Source organism: Pimephales promelas, chromosome 11, assembly GCF_988280905.1.
Source record: "Pimephales promelas chromosome 11, fPimPro1.hap1.1, whole genome shotgun sequence".
In the NCBI taxonomy this organism is placed as follows: Eukaryota; Metazoa; Chordata; class Actinopteri; order Cypriniformes; family Leuciscidae; genus Pimephales; species Pimephales promelas.
The window spans coordinates 6,017,340-6,036,805 of NC_142779.1; the positions used below are offsets into that span (position 1 = coordinate 6,017,340).

At 36.6% G+C, this 19,466-nt stretch overlaps 1 protein-coding gene and 1 long non-coding RNA gene across 6 annotated transcripts in view; both read right to left on the reverse strand.

The window, feature by feature from the left end:
- Positions 1-2,217, reverse strand: part of LOC148977126 (uncharacterized) — a 46,032-nt gene extending 43,815 nt beyond the window's left edge. For 2 of the 4 annotated variants that reach the window (XR_016145490.1, XR_016145491.1), the window contains exons 1-2: positions 1,797-2,217; positions 1,031-1,153 (exon numbers count right to left, since the gene is read on the reverse strand). This is a non-coding gene — a long non-coding RNA (uncharacterized LOC148977126). The remainder of the gene's footprint in view (positions 1-1,030; positions 1,154-1,796) is intronic. The other 2 variants (XR_016145488.1, XR_016145489.1) reach the window with 1 other exon arrangement.
- Positions 2,218-3,157: 940 nt separating this feature from the next.
- prkg2l (protein kinase cGMP-dependent 2, like) lies at positions 3,158-19,042 on the reverse strand. 2 transcript variants are annotated; one of them, XM_039671633.2, is made up of 19 exons: positions 18,796-19,042; positions 17,339-17,868; positions 15,941-16,107; positions 15,707-15,820; positions 15,178-15,283; positions 14,909-14,972; positions 14,722-14,799; positions 13,895-13,989; positions 13,367-13,435; positions 12,526-12,624; positions 12,285-12,435; positions 12,019-12,158; positions 9,769-9,858; positions 9,437-9,578; positions 8,517-8,680; positions 7,239-7,361; positions 5,752-5,814; positions 4,266-4,332; positions 3,158-3,845 (listed from the first exon to the last, which is right to left on the reverse strand). In XM_039671633.2, exons 2-19 carry the CDS (start codon positions 17,824-17,826, stop codon positions 3,750-3,752), a joined length of 2,316 nt encoding a protein of 771 aa, XP_039527567.2. In that variant the 5' UTR covers positions 17,827-17,868; positions 18,796-19,042; the 3' UTR covers positions 3,158-3,749. The 2 variants fall into 2 exon arrangements, with proteins under 2 accessions (XP_039527567.2, XP_039527568.2); XM_039671634.2 differs by having other exon boundaries at positions 3,764-3,845; positions 4,210-4,332.
- Between the last annotated feature and the right edge of the window lie 424 nt (positions 19,043-19,466).

Consider the following 19,466-nt stretch of genomic DNA (forward strand, 5'->3'; position numbering starts at 1 on the left):
AGTAGTAATAATAGTAACAGTTTCTAGAACATTTTATGAGCTAGGCCATATTACTAATGCCATATTTCTAACCTTACTAAGGAATAGAACAAATTGCGGCAACAAAAGCATGATACAGCAAATTTTAATTGAATTCTCTACAGAAATACAACAAAATTGTTGTCAAGTGATGTAAGTGGGGCAGTCTATAGAACATTTTATGAGCTGAGAGACATAAGCGTCTCTCGGAGGTTCAGGAGGGCCGGTGTAGTTGCACACATTCCAGCAACTCCAACACAATGGAGTCATAAAATATGTCATACCCACCCTCTGCATCTACAGATACCACAGAAACAGACGAATGACTCGGGGAAATATAAAGTGGATGTGTGCCAGTGACTGATGATTTACAGAAACGCATACTTGTGCTCCAGTGGGGCAACGCCGGGGTCACATTTTTATTCTTTTTTTGTCTTTTTGTGTAGTTTAATACAGATAACATGCAAAAGTAGGTCAGTGCAGGTGAAAAAAATCAGACAGAAAAATGACTGATCTGTGTTTGAAAAGGAGTCCATAAGAAAAATGCGATAAATGTTTTAGTCTTGCAGTATAACAAAACATTATACATATATGTATTATGCATATTTTTATGTGTAACTATTTGCATTGTGAAACGCACTAAGCAGTTATGCCTTACTAAATGCCTAAAATGTATAATTAATTATAATCACACTGTTGTGTATGTTGTGTGCCATAATTAGCACAACTAAAATAGATTGCGATTTGTGGTTTTGAAATGTGCAAAAAATTAAAGTGTTCAATTTATTAAAAAAAAAAAAAACTTATAACAACACTGCAGTCAGATCTCCAATATCCTGTTAGTGTTAAAGGAGGTGGATGTTTCCCCATCCAGGGTGCACAGATTTTTTTATATCTGTCTAGAGAATAATTTCCTCCTGTGCAGGAGATTGTGATTTGCTCATTGAGCAGAACTGAGTCATACTGTGATTAATACACTACTGATCGGCAGAATAGTAGAAAGTGGACATACTTGATGCATCGCTATGACAACAGCTCACCCCTGCCTCTTGGCATTTCCTCAAGTATGGCTGGCCAGTTGGATGAGATCTCCACGAATGTCACAAAGCATATCCTACTTCAGGCCATCACTGTCCTGAAACACACACACACACACACACACACACACACTGGCTGAGATCCAGCTGCAGACTGCTTTGGCATTTCATTGAGGGAGCAAATGAGGTTTTTCCCTGTAGCAACAATTTCCAGACATATCCACAGAGAATGTGTTGAGATCAGAATGAAATCCTTATTATGTCATGGGTCAATTATTCTGTGACACGTCTGCATTTATATTTATTTAAAAAATAACATTATGATATAATTCAAAATAGACGGTGAAATTAATAAATTTTCTATGACATTTTACATTTTCTACATCATCTTTGACTTGTCAAAGTACAGCTTTCCTCATCATAGTAACTGAAACTTTCAGTTATTCTTAAGTTTTTCAGCTGGCTGACCGTACAAATATTCATATGGTAGTAAGCATTTTTTTTAAGGGAAATGATACATTATAACAGGAAAATGTACCTTTTGTAAAAAAAAATAAATAAATAAATAAATAAAACTGTGAGTCTGCACATGCGTATAACTGGTAAGTAGCAAATCTCGATGGGTAGCATGAATCGTCAGAACACCTGTCTAATGAGTTAGCGTAACGTACTATGCTCCCACTGTTTATTGGAAATTTCAAATGGGTCCAACCCATTAAAAGTGCCGTTTTATCCACATACCGGTCCCTGGTTTCCCTATTAAACGTATCCCGGTAAATTCCGCATCCTTTTAGGGATTTTAACATCTTTTTTTATTTTCTTTCTCCCAACTCAGCTGCTTCTCCTCGTTCGACTTGCCTTGTATGTTTACATTTGCGAAGCTGTCGACATGGCCGCCACGTCCCAGAATGCAACGCGGCGCCCAAGCAGATCACTATTTATTTACATATCCATCGAAATGTCGGTCTCAGTAGCGTGGACAGCGTCTGGATGTTCGTTAACAATGTCGCTGCAAGGGTATTTTTAACCTCTTTAAAGAACGAAAAAGAACTTCGCGTGAATATATCGGGGCCTTGAATCACTTTCAGTCTCTGGTGCGTAAGTTGCTGGCTGCAGTTCACTTAACGGCCACCTGTGTCACTAATAGCAAGGGTTCTTTGAATTCCCAGCCCCTTTTGAGAAAAAAAGTCATTAATTGGCTGTAAAATGGAACTAAAACTTTATTTAAGACTTGTTTTGTTTAAAAATATTACTCATATTTAAAATTATTTTATTTTTTCATAAAACGCAAATTAAATATATAACCAACATGCAGGAAGACATAACAGAAATGTATACATGTCAGCCAAACATTGACCATGTAGTAAGGATAACTCCCCACAATAATTAAAAAAAAATATTCCTGTACTACTAACAATGTGTACCTAATAAAGTGTCCAGTGAGTGTATAATTAACTGTCTCCACATTGGGGGCTTACTTTACTGTAGTAAACATGTCATCTTTGCTCTGTGTCTCCCTCCTGTGGCTGTCTTGATCAGTGTTCTGAGAGAATATTTTATTATTCATCCTACCATTCTCTCTTATGTTAGAAAAGCACATGCCACAGAATCTGCGCAAGTCTAAGTCTGGAAGACCAGCATGCAATGTACAAAATCGTGTGTAGGGTACTACATCTTTTAAGTGTCCATCTGCGCAACCTTTATGAACACGGATTACTTAGAAACACATTAGAGAAGTCTCTTTTGCTTGTGCTTGCAGGTTTTTACCAGTAGATGACAGTGTTGTTTTTCTCATTAGTGAAATATCTAGACTCTGATCCAAAGAATGAAATACACTAATTTAGATAAACCACAATAAGTAGAACAGAAAATAAATTATTTACATTTGTACATGAAATATTGTTATAAAGTTAGAATTTAAAGAAAGGATTTTTTCATCAAAATGTATAAAGTAACTATATTGTAAAATATGAGGCCCATTTTTCATGTTGTCATTGTGGCTCTGCTTTACATCCAACATTAGCAAAATACTTTTTTTCATATTTTTTTCAACATTACTATGATAATCAATTTTTTTTTTCAAACAAAGGGATGAATTTGAGTTTCCAAAAACGATTATGGTTATTTATTACATCCATTTTTTTTCTCTTGACAACATCACGTTTTAAGCCATATCCAACTCGACACCAAATTCCAAGGAGAAAAATAAAACGGTCAGGAGTGAGTATAAAAGCAGCTTCTTAAAATTTTAGTTGTGCACGTGAAGTACCGGCCGAATGATTACACAATGAATCATATTCAAACACATCTGACTGATCTGTCAGTGACTTAATGACAAATTAGGTCTTAAAAATGAAGTGTAAATGTCACAAATAGGCTGACTTAAGGCATCAGTGATTAATCTATATAATGAGAGATCACTGCAACATCCTTTCACTTTGTAAAATGAGATTTAACAAGATTCTTGTCCATCTGAACAAGTCAGTAGGTTGCACAATGCTCCATAAAGCACATTGAGGTAATACTGAGACATCTCCAGTCCAGACACTGTCCAACATCACTTTACAGTATATTACATCGTCTTTGAGCCTTTGCTCACTTATAAAGGCAAACTGGTCAGTGAAGCGGTCTGAAAATAGTTAGTTTAGAGCACAGCGATGCTCTGCAGAACAAGCTCGTAGAAACAGCGTGTTTTCAGAAGTCTTTATCCCAGCCTGATAATTCATCTGGAGGCTCCTCAAGCTCAGGGGGAAACATGTCGAAATGGCTGTGATCCAGAGGTCCCGTTAGCTGGAAAATACCACAAGTTTAGGATAACTGGCTTTCATTTCTCAAGGCATATGTAAAAACATTGGCTGCATCCTAAATTGCAAATTTCCCTATTGAATAGGAGGCAAAACAATTATGTGACAGAAGTAGTGTCCGAATTCTCAGTAAAAAGTCCCTGGATGACGTACTATTTCTGGCGAGATTCTGAATGGACACTTTACTATCCCACGAGGCCATGGGAGAGGATTTATGAATGTCCGGGAAGCGACACAACTGACATGATAATGACAACATGGCGAATACAGTACGTCCGGATTGCATTCATACAGTATAACTTACATTTTAGAGTTTGCAAAGTTACTACTTATTCAAAATAAGCACCTACTCAAGAGAGTACGTGATTTGGGATACAGCCTAAAATCTGTTGGAGCGATGCTTCACCTCTCTCCTCAGAGGAGACGTCAGCTTCCGCCTTCTGAGTCCCTCCCAGTTGAAGCCTTGAAACCACCTGTGAGAAAACAGTGGAACAAACTAAAGCTCCACAGTGCAGTAACAGAATCTGCACACATCCTCAGCCTCATCTGTCACTTTCCTTGAAGTGAGAAAATGTTTCAAGGGAACTATTTTTCTTTCCCCTGTGGTCCACCATTATTGTTAGAAAATGAAAATGCCCATTTCCACACTCTCACTGACCTTTAAAGTTTAACAGGCCATGGGGTCAATGAGATTTTTTGAAAGAAGCTCACCAAGACTGAATTGATTTGATTAAAAATATCGGTACTGTAAATACATCAGTATTTTACTGTATTTTAAAATGTAATGTATTCCTGTGACGCAAAGCTGAAATGATCCTTCTCAAATCATTCTATGCTGATACGCTGCTCAAGAAACATTTCTAAAACATTCAGTGTTAAGACATTGATTTTAAATGTCTTCACTTTCCCTTTTGACCAATTTAATGTGTCCTTGCGGGGCTTTTATTTGTAAAAATGATATGACTTTTGAACAGTTTTATATCTCAGTTCTTACTCGTCTGACTACACATTGTTACCTGCACATGCATATTCATGCCTGTATCAAGAGCATGCGCCTTCATTTGCATAATGCTCTGAACATAATTTAGTGACATAATACAAATGATGTTGAGCTCTTTGTGTGTTCGTTACCTGAATCACCCCTGTGTGATAAGAATACTCAAGCATAATGAATATAAAAAAACAGCTTCTTAGTAAAAACACACAGAGTTAGTGTCACAATAAGTGTGGTGAGTCCCAGTGAGCATCATCAGTGCACACGCACTGTAGGCGCTATCACTCGTGTCGTGTGACTGTTAACGGATGGGCCCAGCGCTTCACCTTGCTGTCTACGGCTTCACTGCGCTGTGGAAGATGGAAACAGCTGTGCGTCTCATTTTGGTCACTAATTGCTCCCCCAGTGAATGCATTGAGGCTGATTTGGCAGGCTAGCTCAGCTACCCATTGTGCTGTGACATACAAAAGAGCGAACAGACCAGTAGCAAAACAGACTCAACAATGCACTACCCGTGATCAGACACATGGATCGGCGGTTCAGTCTACTCCCGAGTGGGTCTAATGTCCTTTAATGCTGAAAAATGAAACACTTACATGAGAATATATGAGAGTGTAAGGCCTGCAGTGTACAAGTTAATTATAAAGTTAAAGTTAAAGTTACAAAAATGTACGGGCAGGATTGGTGGATTCATATCATTGGCTACAAAGACGGAGTTATGACACTAAATCTAATGAAACAAAATAAATAAGTCACTATTTACTCAATAAATAAGTACACTTAATTGTATTTAATCTTCACTTGTATAGTGTCTGTTAACCAAGGACAGCGCACCTAACCTGTTTAACTATATTTTCCAAATGATTATATGATCATACGAACTTGTGAATTGACCTACTTGTGTTTCTTGATGTCAACGATCCCATTCTTTTTATTCCCAAGCCGTTCTGCTGGATTGAGTCTGGACACAGTGAGGAAGATGAGTGAGTTTCTGACAGTTCTCATACAGGCCAAGCAAAAGAAAAAGTCACAACTATAAATATAACATACATTGACAGGGACACATGATACGGACACATATTCAGAATCTGATTTCATCAAGTGCAACATTTTTTGATCCTGATACAAACCTTCTAATCAACTAATCAGATTTGAGAAGTTTACAGTTTGTCAAGTTAGGGTTAGGGTTTGGTGCTTCTACATCATACCATTTCCCTTTGATTTTAGGACAGGAATGTTGACCCAGGAACTTGTCTAACTTGGCAAAAACAGGACATGCTGCAATCACAGCGAACATCTAATCCTATTTCATTCTTGATTACAATCTGTACAGATGATCAAATCTGAAGTGAAAGCATGTCTGGAGGATATGATGACAGAGGCTCTGGTAAGCTCCCTACATAGGCAGCATATAAAGGCACCAATAGCACACTCCAGTCAAGAAGTCTACTGTATGTTATGCCAACTTCTATGGTAGCATCGCACATATGCTTCAAATTAGCAATCTAGTGCGACAGGCTCAGAAAGAATTCATTAAAATTGGTGGACAAAGAGGGATGTGGTTTATAAATACTCGCATGAAAAAGATGTGCCTAATTGTACTGAATGGGCACTTGTAGTGTAGTTTAAATCTTAAAAGTATATATTTAAGAAACTATACTTGTAGATAACTTGCCACTTAAATGTGCTTTTTTTATGACCATATTAATTCTTAACACACTTAAATACACTTTTAAAAAGTGCACTTTGTAAAAAAAAATGGCATATTAAATGTTATACTTTACATATTAAATCATATTTTTATAACCATTTAAGTACACTTCTTTGTGTTGACTAACATAGAAAAGCACAAGTACTTGATTAGAACATTCGATATTACATTTAAAGTTAAAATAATAATAAATGTAATCTCACAATACAAATACATTTAAATACATTACAAAACGTTTCAAAAGAAATGCACAGTAATGTGCTATTATGTGTTTACAAAACCTCTGGTCAGCAAACTGCTGCGTATAGACCTTATTCAGAGCAGCGCCATGACAGGTATGAAAGTGAGGCTGTGAGGGATAGACTTACCGTGTTTCCAATGGCACCCGCTGTAAAAAGCTGAATAAAGCTGCTAGATTACTTAAAATTTTCCACAGCTTACATTGTCGGGAGTTTTTTTGTCAACTGAATTTTCTTGGAAAGATATTTTTCCAGTGTTTCATGAGCAGAACAATCCGAAAACACATTAAATAACAGTACAGCCCATTGAAAAGATGCATGTCTATCCCTCACAGCCTCGCTTTCATTCTCATTAAAATTCAAAGATGAAATTCAAAGATTCAAAGACATATTTGAGATGAGTTTGACAAAAGTGTCAGAACGAGAGAAACATACTTGCAAAGTCTCCGTATGAGATCCTCTGGACGCTTGCTGATCCTCTTGGGAATGTCCACCTTCTCTATCCCATGAAGAACCATAGTGTAGATCCTGATCGGATCAGAGCCTGTGAACGGAGGGCTGACAGTCGTGTGGGAGATGTTATTTCGAACTGTCACGGGTGTGTCAAGGAGGTCTCAAATGCAGAACGAGTGATGACAGGTTTATTGACAAACAGTAGACAGATAACAAGATGTGGTGGGATAGGGGAATAGTCCAGACATTAGGCAGGGTTGAGACACAATGACAGTTGTTACAAGCACAAGATGACTGTAGGCTGGGGAGTAGTAATGGCAGAGCACAATGGGAAACACTAATGACTTTGGTAAGAAGAAACAAACTATGTGACACAGTAGCACATATATAACGAACTGGTAACACATGAGGGAAAGAGCACACGTATAAAGGGAGCTAAGAACAAGAGGAACAGGTGACAACACTTAGACAAGGAACAGATGAACACACTCAGGTAATTGAGGACTCAAACAAGGGAGCAGAGAACATGAAAAACAGGTGACAACACTCAGACAAACGTAGTACAGGGAAACAAGGAGGCAGGAACAGAGGAGCACGTGGCCAACACAAACAAAGACAGAGCCATATGTTCAAGCACAACATAGACAAAGACAACGCAGACAAACACAATCAAAGGACGTGTTAACGCAAAATGCATAACGCAACTCTGCACAAGAATGTAAATAAATGAGCTCAGCTAACAGTATGCATCAGTAAGCTTTGAGAAGATGTAAACTTCAAGTGGCATTACGTCATAAAGATTTCATCCAGCTGGTTAATCACACTGCAACTGCATATATTAGTCCCATCCCCAATACTCAGTTGTCATGGTGATGCTGACTGAAGCTTGAGGCAACAGAGTGCACAGTGAAAGCCATGATGGCTAATTTCACAAGAGGACCATTTGCTCTGGTCAAGGGAGCCCTGCCCTTTATAAAACGCATCTTGAACAGGGAAGGCCATGCCAATTCAGCAACAGAACCGATTCTCTGAAGGTCTGGGAAATCTGTGCTCTTTAAAGGTGAAATGTGCCCTGGTGGCACCAAATAGAATACTTCTACCAAAAACTTTCAATTGTTTGTCCGTCACAGCTTTGGTTGAACCAGAAATTGCTTTAAAATTGATTTTTTTTTTCCTCAATATTTCCATTTTTGTGAAGTCAGCCTACAAACTCAGTCCATTTTGTGGATGAAACACATGATATGAAATACACACGATTACCTGCCCATTAGGAGCTCAAAGATAAGGATGCCCATGGACCAGCAGTCAGCTCCAAAGTCATGACCCTTATTCATGATGACCTCAGGAGCCACGTACTCAGGAGTGCCACAGAACGTCCAAGTCTTTTTACCTAGTCCGATCTTTTTGGCAAAGCCAAAATCAGTCTGGAAAAAAAAACAAAAAAAAACAAAACAAGTGTAAGTCTGAGACATCGCTACATATTCCAGACTCCCATACAGAGTGAGGAACAAAAGTCTGAGACCACTAGTGAAAATGATTGTATTACAAATAATCACAAATTATATGATCATATCTGCATGAAAAGTTTAATTGAAAATATTAAATACATTTTTTTGTTTGTTTTTTGTTATGTAAAACCTGATGATAATGTTCTCCAGAATTATTTGAGAACGATCCAAAGAGCATCTTGTTTTTCAGTAGAAGTTAAAACATCTTACTGTCTGTACTGTCACATGATCAGTTACAAATGAGTTAAAAGCAGCGACAAAGCAACTTGAAAGCAAGCCTGCAAGGTTAGCAAAAAAAAAAAAAAAAAAAACGCTGTGGTATTATTTTATGAATCGACAGCCCATGGGCTAATCTTCAACATGCTTGCTCTTAAACGTTCGTTTTGGATTAATTCATTTTTTAGAGTTTATACTTCACAACTCTCTGATCAATGCTGCAATGTGATTGGTTATCACACGTGATCCAAGTTAGCCGTTATCCTTTCTCCAACGGTAGAGCCACGGACCCTAGTATATCCCAATAATAAGACCATCACTGGCTTTGAAGCCTTGAAAAAGTGAAAAATCTGACATTTTTTGCTTTAATTTTTATTACCACATTAAAACATTTTTAATGTGGCCTCAGACATTTGGACCTTTTACCTAGGTACTTAGTGATGTATGTAAAATGACCATTTTGACATAGCCTTCCCCGTCCAGAAGAAGATTCTCTGGCTTCAGGTCTCGGTACACGATGCCTCTGCTGTGCAGGTAATCAAAAGCTTCCAGCACACATCCAGTACAGAAACGGGCAGTGTGCTCGTCAAAGCAACTCCTAAATAAAATGAAAACATCATGAAGTCCTACTGTAAATTAAGAGACTTACGTATTCTACATCTATTATCAGCTATGGATCAATTAGTGATAAGTCAATAATAACCGTGTAAGTGATCAAAATAAATGTTTATCAAAGACGGTGGGCTGTGATAGGCAACATGCACAGTGTCAAAACAACCTACACTCACATGTCCCTTAGCACACTCCATAGCTCTCCTCCCAAGCAAACCTCAAGCAGCATGTAGACATACTTATCATCCCGGAAAGTCCGGAACAACCTGAAACACACAAGGGCAGCCTGACACACTCGATTAGTGTCTCTTTAGCATTTCTTACTGCTAGCTTTCATAGAGAACCAGACTTGCATGTAAAGCTGTGCTTTTCGTCCACAAATGCCAGAGAGGCAATAAAATGAGCTAGAGCACACACTCAGACAGGAATATAAGCATGGGTCGAAATTCCCTGAGGAGTGTCCTAGAAACATGCAAAGTAGAAGCCCCTTTTCTGATACAGATGAGACCACTGTGACAGATATAAGATAAATGTCTAGTGTGTCAGTATGACTCTGTCCGCTCAACCACATTGTTTGAAGGAATGGAGCAGGTTACTGAGCTCTGACACCACTGTGGTCTCCAGTCGCTTTGGATAAAAGTGTCTGCTAAACGACATATTTCAGGTTTAATGTTAGATTGAATGCAGATTTAATCATGCATTTAGCACACTCGGTTCCAATCTTGTGGAAAAAAAAAACAGAAAAGGACAAATCCTTTGGTTTAAAACACATGTGCCAAGTTTCTAGAATTGTACCAGTGTTGAAAGATTTTATATCATTTTCAACAGGTTTATTTTAATGGCTATAAAAATTTCATCATAGGCATATTTTTTTATGGGGGGGTTAAAAACATCAGATTTGGCAAACAATTATATATATATGAAGAGTTCAGATGCAAAAGCCTCTAAATGCTATTTGAAATTTTCTTTTTTTAATGATGATTTTTATCAAACTTGTATATTTAAGTTCAATAATTTCACTTAAATGGCAATGAAGATTACCTATTAATTGCTATTTAAGTGAAATTACTGAACTTAAATATACAAGTTTGATAAAAATCATCATTAAAGAAGAAAATTTCAAATGGCATTTAGAGGCTTTTGCATCTGAACTCTTCATATATATATATATATATCATGTCATTGACCCCTGCATGAACAGATAATCAAAGTCAAGACCATTTTCTATTTGGCCATCTTCTATGTACAGCTATGATAGCCATAAATATAGTGTCTGTAGCCCTAGTGACAGTGACTGAAATAAATATCAAAGTTGCCAGCTTCCAAAACACCGGAAAGTCTTATCATAATTGACATAACATTATCTAATAAACAAGTCTAATCAAAGTACAAGTTCATCCATCAGATCTTAATTAACAAACAGAAAACAACAGTCTGTTTACATAGGTTTCTCCCACCGGTTTTGCGGTCTAGCAGCAAGCGATTCATTCAGTCCATTATATTGATTAACTAATTAATTAATTTAGTGGCCGGCTTCAGGCGGAACTTAAAGGAGTAGTTCACTTTTAAAAAAAACTTTTGCTGATAATTTACTCACCCCCATGTCATCCAAGATATCCATGTCTCTCTTTCTTCAGTTGAAAAGAAATTAAGGGTTTTTATGAAAACATTCCAGGATTTTTCTCCACATAATGGATTTCAATGGGAACCAAATGGTTCAAGGTCCAAAAGACAGTTTCTGTGTAAACTGCAAACTGTTCAAATGGCTTTAAACTATTTCAGATGATAAATAAGGGTCTTATCAAGCGAAACGATCACTTATTTGTTAAAAAAATAACAAAGTTTAAGTTTTATTAGCTCAAATTGGTTCATTCAACGAACTAAATGAACGAGTTGACTCGGGAAAAGATTCGTTCATTTTGATAAACGAGTTCGAACAGGACAGTCACGAACGCGCATCACAGAACAGAGCATGGCGAGCATTTGAGCTTATAAAACTTAAACTTTCTCATTTATTTTTTAAATGAGTGATCGTTTCGCTTGATAAGACCCTTATTCATCGTCTAAAATCATTTAACGCCCTTTGAACAGTTTGCACTGAAACTCTCATTTGGACCCCATTGAAGTCCATTATATGGAGAAAAATCCTGGAATGTTTTCATCAAAAACCTTCATTTCTTTTCGACTGAAGAAAGAGAGACATGGACATCTTGGATGACATGGGAGTGAGTAAATTATCAGCAAAAGTTTTTTTAAAAGTGAACTACTCCTTTAAGTCTTGTTCTTGAGCCCAGTCTGTGTACAGATTCATTCATCACTCTTGAAGATTATATGAATCTAAATTGTACAATTATTCCTGTGTGTTTACACTTCTCCAATTACAATACGTCAGTATGCAGCAGGAAAGATATGCTCATTAGACTGACCTGACAATAAAGTTAGAACGGGTCTGTTGGAGGATGTCCTTTTCTGAATAAATGTGCTCCTGCTGCCTGGTGTCCACAATGTGCTTTTTCTTAATACACTTTAAAGCAAATGCAGTATCTTCTGAATCTTTAAGCTTGACCTAAGACACAAAATGCATGCAATAAATAATATAAAACTTTTTTTGTTTTACATGCCACTGGTGCAAAACTTTTTACTAGGTATATTCATGCATCAGAATGAATATGCTGTATAAATGAAATCTAACCAGCTCCACTCGTCCAAAGCCTCCCATCCCGAGTGTGGCCACCACTTGAAGTTCTTTCATGAACGAGTAACTGGACAGACCAGCAGCTTTCTCCTTCAGCCTCCTGAACTCTGCTGCCTCTGGAGAGCGTTCGTAAAGAGGCGACTGAGGCCTGTGGGGAAATGATTGTGACTGTCACATACAGGAATGGAGCATGCCTACAGTAGTTAGCTGTGTCTGTTTCCATTAGTTGTGTTCTTACATGGCATTCCTCATCTCATCACTCAGAGAAAGCTGCTCCACATACTCCCTCAGATAGGCTTGCAGCTCCTCGTAGGTTCCCACCATCTGATTGAAGTTACTGAGAAAGTGATAGTAACTGTTTTAGTCATAGGTAGAGTAATAGTATGCTGTGAAAATGTATTTTTTTTAAAGTTGTAAATAAAACAAAGATTACAGTTTAATTTTTTTTAGGGAAACTTGTTTCAAAGTAAATCCTATACCCATTTCTTTTCATTGTATGTTGTTAGTAGGGATGTAGCAGTAGTCTATATTAAAATAAAAAGGTTTGACAGTATTATTAGTAATTAAGACTAATTTAAAAGCTGTAAAAAGCTACACAATTATTATTTTAAAGTTATACCAGACAACCACCAATTTCTTAGTGGCATGTATGCACTAGAGTTATAACAATGACAATTTCATCTATTTAAAAATCATTTTATTACTATATATTGATAATTTTTAATTTGGTTACATTTGATTTGTATTTTCTCACTTAATTTGTACCTCTCTTTTATTGTTTTATTTGTTATATTTCTAGTTTTTTGTTTTTGTTCTTTTATTTTATTACTGTAAAATAAACTGTTTTCTTTGATAATTATTTGAAAAATCTGAAACAAGATATGCCTAATTAAGAAATACCTGAAGGCTGGTATTTATATTAGATTTTTTGTTTTAAATAACACAGGATGTTTAATAACCTATTAGGTTATTTTTTTATGTAGTCTTAAAATTGGTATGGCCAATTTACAATATGTGTGATAATCAAATTATGATATGGTGTCAACCCTACTTGTTAGTGTGGAAGAAACATCACTTACTCTCTATCTACCACCAAACACTGTGTGTCATTTTCTTTTGCAATGATATTAGCCGAGCGGACATCCTCACTGAAATGGAATTATAAGACATATGTAATGATGTTGTGCAGCTTGGAGATTATATAGTACAGTATATAAATAAACAGTGACTGAAAACATCCAGAAAAACATTTGCTTGTTCCATTTTGAGAGCGTTTCATCTCAGCTTTAAATGTATCAAAATCATTATTACAAATTAGTGAAAATGACAAGTGGCTCTCCTGTGTCTAAGAAGCCCATGTGAGCCGATCAACAATGGTACATTGAGAATGAACATCTTTTCAGATGACTGACATTCCACCTCCCACATCCACTCCTACAGAATCTCTGTTTCTTACAGCTCTTAGCAAACAATCTGTGGACATTGTAGAGATACAGTATATAATTAATCTTTTTCCTGGCCTACAGGAAGTCCACAATCACAAAGGAGTCATTGTTGGATGTGTTCAAAATTGTTAAAAACACTTCACAATGATACCCTCTCCAAACCTTATGAGAGCCTTTTCCCCAAAGTAATCACCCACTCCAAGAGTCTTAATCTCCTGTGGTTCTGAAAAGCCCTCTGTAGTCTGTGTTACAGACACCTGGAAAAGAACACACAAAAACATCTTACTGGACATTTTACTTCTTGTTTGTATGTTTTCTAGTTTATAATACAGATTTTTTTCGCTTCGGCGTATAGCCACGTGAACCGGAACTATCCCGACAACGCTTTCTCTGTACTAGTAAATTATGGCTTCTGGGTGGGTCTCAAAATTATTAATCTCAAGTCTCTTATTCAATTAACATCAATCTTTACTCCATTGCAATCAATGGTACAGGTCTCTGCCATAGACTCCTATTTAAGCATTAGTTCATTGGGGCCGTGTGTCAGCTGACTCCCAGAGGCATATTCATGTTGGCAAACAGATAGATTTCACAATGCTACAAAAATAATATTTAATAATATATATATATATATATATATATATATATATATATATATACTGTATATATATATATATATAATAAAAATAATATAAAATACTATTTAATGGGTTATATATGAAGAGTTCAGATGCAAAAGCCTCTAAATGCCATTTGAAATTTTCTTCTTTAATGATGATTTTTATCAAGCTTGTATATTTAAGTTCAGTAATTTCACTTAAATGGCAATGATAATTACCTATTAATTGTTATTTAAGTGAAATTGCTGAACTTAAATATACAAGTTTGATAAAAATCATCATTAAAGAAGAAAATTTCAAATGGCATTTAGAGGCTTTTGCATCTGAACTCTTCATATACTGTACATTAATACTTGCAAAAATGCATACCTCTCCTTTAGCAATGATAAAGAAAGTGTTTCCTTCCTCGCCCTCACGAATAATGTACTCTCCTTTGTCAAAATAATCCTGAAAAAGATTGAAACATGAATATGATTTGGTTATTTCATTTCAGAAATAAATATGCATTACCAACAAATGACAATGCTATAGACACAATAAAATGATGAAAACTTACAACTTCTAGACAGTCAATAATTTTGGCAAGTTTCTCCTCTGGTAGATCCTTCAACAAAGACACACTAAAAAAAAAAGTTTCACCTTTCACCAACCAACATTATTTTAACAGTTACATTTTTACGTCAAATTATGATGCACTGATACGCATTTGTGACTAGATCTAGCGCTGAATGTGTGTTGAAGCAGCCAAGCAGAGAAGTGTGTTTGTTAGAGTGTGTGAAGTTGATAACTGATAAATATGCACAAATGTTAGTGGCATGAATGTACCTGCGCAGGAAGCTGAAGTATTCCTCATGTCTGGCCTGAGTGGATCTCATCATGATGGACTGGAACGTCTGCCGGTCCAGAGCCCAGATGTGGGACTGAGTCACAGCTAATGAAAAGCAATCAGTTCCACTTCACACATCTATAACTATGACACAAATCCAATGTTTACAATAAAAGTGGGTCAACAATAATAGAAAAAAGGTCATGTTTGATATAACCCTTTTTTTTTTTTGCAGACTACATTTAAATGTAATGCTTTGGACTTGTATTAAGTAAAAAGTAAATGTTTTATTTTTTTTAAAAATCACCTATCAGTTTTTAGGTAACGGAAGCAAAATCATTTTACTGAAAAAATAAATAAATGAGGAATTAATTATCCTTAAAGGAATAGGTCAGTCCATAATAATAATTAAAAATGACTTTTTTACTCATACAATTTTTGTATTATTATCTTAATGCATAATCTTAATGCATTATCTATTAGTTTAAACACAAAAATACACCAAAACAGGAACACACACACACACACCTTTGACTGTGGCTGTTCTTTTACAGTTATAGAGAATGGCCAACTCTCCAAAGGCCGTCCCAGGACGCATCTGACCCAGGAGCTTTCCATTTTGAATGACCTCTAATAAACCCTCTAAACAGAGATAATCAAATCAGAGAAAAATATATATAAAACAATGGAGTACAGTGAAATATTTTGACTTCAAAAACACAAAAGTATGAAAAGCAGGTAACAAAAACATCTGGAGTTTACCAGCAAGCACATAGAGGTAGTTCCCCGGCTCTCCTTCCTGAATAACCAGCTGCTCAGCCGGGTAGATTTTCTCGTACATGCAGTCCACCATCTCTCGAGTGTGCTGAGGCTCCAGCTTCTTCAGAAAGTCATTGTTCATGATGGCTTCATTGATCAGTTTCTTAGTGCTACAGGAGAAGAAGCAAAAAGAGTTTACATCTATCTATCTATCTATCTATCTATCTATCTATCTATCTATCTATCTATCTATCTATCTATCTATCTATCTATCTATCTATCTATCTATCTATCTATCTATCTATCTATCTATCTATCAAAATTCATGATAGACTGTTTCATAATTTACGAATTTTGCAACATCGACACTGTTATTGAACTAAATTGAATCAACACTGAACTGACTCAAAGTGAATACAGCTCAATAATGACACTATTGTCTTTTTAGAGTTGCTTTAAAGCAAAATTAGAGTTTGCCTCATATTTGAAGTTTGCATGATTGATTGTTTTTTCCTGTTTATCACAATGAAGCTGCTTTGAAACAATCTGTAATGTATAAAGCGCAATGATACATGCTTTACATTTCAAGCGTTCTCAACCCTCGTGTGAGAAGCAGACTACACTGAAATCAACTTAAGGAAAAAATTCAAATCTGGTGCTTGAATGTCTAAATATTATATGGCAGCATATGTTTAATTTCGAACGAAACTACATGATTAGGCGGAGGAAATTCATTTCTACACAATTCCTATTCGTATTAATTCTTACTCAGTTTTGGTCTGTTCCTCACACAAAGCCATCATATGACTTAAAATGCAGTGAAAAATGTATTTCTACTTAGAGTACTCTTATTCTTTTATAGAAAAGAAAAACAGTATACGTTTGGAATTATATGTGTAATGTATAAATGTGTAAATAGATTTAATTTGGGGGAATTTTAATTCTTGGATAACAAACCCTATTTTCCATTCTTTCTTTTGGAGGGCTGAAAAATCTTGACTTGGGGACAACGTCTACATTTTACATGTCCGTTTCAGATGCTTTTTCGTCTTCAGACCTATACCATGGCTGATTCTCATTATCACATCTGAAACTCTCTACTGACCTCAAATGGATCTTATGAATGAATTAGTGCTGGAGATTTGTAGACTGCCATCAAGAGCGTGTTTAATTAAAACAGTAACGATTCCTGTCCATGCATACAAATAGCCCACAGTTTGTGTTCTCTTTAGCCACTCCATCCCCTTCAGAGTGTGTTATGGAAATCAAGGCTTTCAAGCCCGCTCTGGGGTTGGAGACACTACAAAGGCTTGGCTAAACCTTACTCCTATATCCACCTTTCCAAGTGACTCCATAATGAAACAAATAATCCAGTGGTGCAGTCAGTTTCCGCACACTCACCTGGACTCTTTGCGGATGTGAGGTCTCTCAGTGGAGATGTGATGGACCCTGTGGTCATGACAGAAGTGCCTCGATGTAGGTTCGGCTGAAACGCCCTCCTTAGCTTTAAGGCGTCGATGCACCTCCACAGCCACTCTGTGAAAGCGTGTGGAGCCCTGGTTGATCACACTCAGGAGTCTGCGGCTGTGCCTCAGCGGTGCCGGCGGGGAGCGCCCGAGGCTGTTATACCCGATGGCATCCTGGAGCTTATCGATCTGGGAAACTTTTGCCTCTAGTTCCCTTTGAAGGCTCTGCAATCGCTTCTCCTGTGCACGAAACTCCTGGTCCCTCCGCGCCAACTCTTCCTCCAGATGGGCGATCCTAATCTTCAGGGGCTCCACAGACTCCCAAACAGGGGCTTCTTTTATACCGGAGGACAGGCAGGTCTCCTCTAGTCGAGAAGCTTTGATCGAACCATTCCCCATGATCAGAGAGTGACTAGGAACCATAGAGAGGCCTTTGGGCTTTTAAATTTGTTCACTGGTTGGACACTGAAATCAGAAGACAACAGATTTTCTGGGTATCTCAGCAGGGCATGTCAATTTAATCTTCTAAATTATGTTTAATGAAATTATTTTAAAAAAAGACGAAACTTGATTATAAATACTATATTGTTACCTGGTTAACACTTCATTTTAGTGCCCTTGTTACACATTACATAACTGTAGTAATAACTATAAATTATGGATAATTACATACGGCTAACCCTACACCAAACCCCAATCCTAAACCTAGAGCAAATACATGTGGTTATTTTTTATTACACAGTACTCAATTACACTGTAACACTGACACTTGTACTTGCCTAGGAAAGTACTGGGTAATATAAGTTTAGGGGTATGTTCAGGGTTAATGCCTAGTTATAACCAGTTATTGTAATTGCAATAATAAGTACATAGTATGTACATTCGGAACAGGACTGTTTCCTTTAAAAACTTTTATTTAATAAAATATTATTTAGAAGCATGAGAAAATGTTGTACTGAATTTTGTGTAATTATTGCATGAAAACTCACTGCTATTGTCCATGGGAAAATATACTTCATATCGTAAATGATAAATTGTGTAAATATATATATAACATTTAAAACACATGACAATAATGACGTGACATTAATGAAAAAAGACCATCAACAACATTAGGCAAATGGAGGATAATTCTTTGAACTGAGCAGCTGAATATGCTCATTCAAAATGTAATTAATTATACTACACCTGGCATTAGCGACAGATTTAATATGAAGGAACAATTAGACTGTCATTGAAGACTATAAACTTGAAAGACCTGGCTTTACAAACGAACAAATTTAATAAAATACAGGCGATTACATTCATTTTCGGTTGATTTTCGGTTCATTTTCACTTGATATTAAACAATATTAAACGCAGCGGAAAGGCAAATGTTGAATTACTACTTACCACCTGTCAGGGTGTAATAGAGTTTCCACAGCTGTTTATTTGTGTATAATTGGGAAACGCTGTCCTCATGAACGATCGGTGTGAGTCTGAGTCGCGCGCTGACAGGATGCAGCAGGACTGTCTTCACGAGACTGAGCGCTGATGCGGAACTGTTGATTCTACTGACATCTAGCGGTGGCAGTGTAGCATTACACACGACACGGCTTTCAGATAACTTGTCATTAGAGATTAATGTTCTCTCGCAATTTTTTATGAATACATCAAAAGCATCTTCAGAATTTTTTTTGGAACATTGTTTTCTTCTTGACGGCTTTCCTTTTTTAATGTTTCCTCTTTTGTCAACAGCATCACCAAAAATGAAAATAGTAGGCCTAGCCTACTGTCGTCATTTACTCACCTTCACCCCTACTCTTTCTTCTGTTGAACACAAATTAAGATATTTTGAAGATTGTTGGTAACCAATCAGTTGATAGACTTCCCATTGACTTCTATATGGGAAAAATACTATGGAAGTCAATGGGGCCATCAACTGTTTGGTTGCGCATTATTCCTCAAAATATCTTCTTTTGAGTTCAGTAGAAGAAAATAAATGAATACAGGTTTGGGACAACTTAAGAATGAGTAAATGATGATTTTTTTGGTGAACTATCGTTTTAACTCTTTTTGTAATT

What these genes read in the sequence shown, in the direction of transcription:
- prkg2l (XM_039671633.2), bottom strand. Translation starts at nt 17,826, where the DNA reads ATGGTTCCTAGTCACTCTCTGATCATGGGGAATGGTTCGATCAAAGCT. An exon ending in CGTTCTAACTTTATTGTCAG is followed by an intron (nt 9,859 to 12,018) that starts GTCAGTCTAATG and finishes TGTGTGTTTCAG; the next exon opens with GTTGTTCCGGACTTTCCGGG. An exon ending in GGGAAGGCTATGTCAAAATG is followed by an intron (nt 8,681 to 9,436) that starts GTCATTTTACAT and finishes TTTTTTTTCCAG; the next exon opens with ACTGATTTTGGCTTTGCCAA.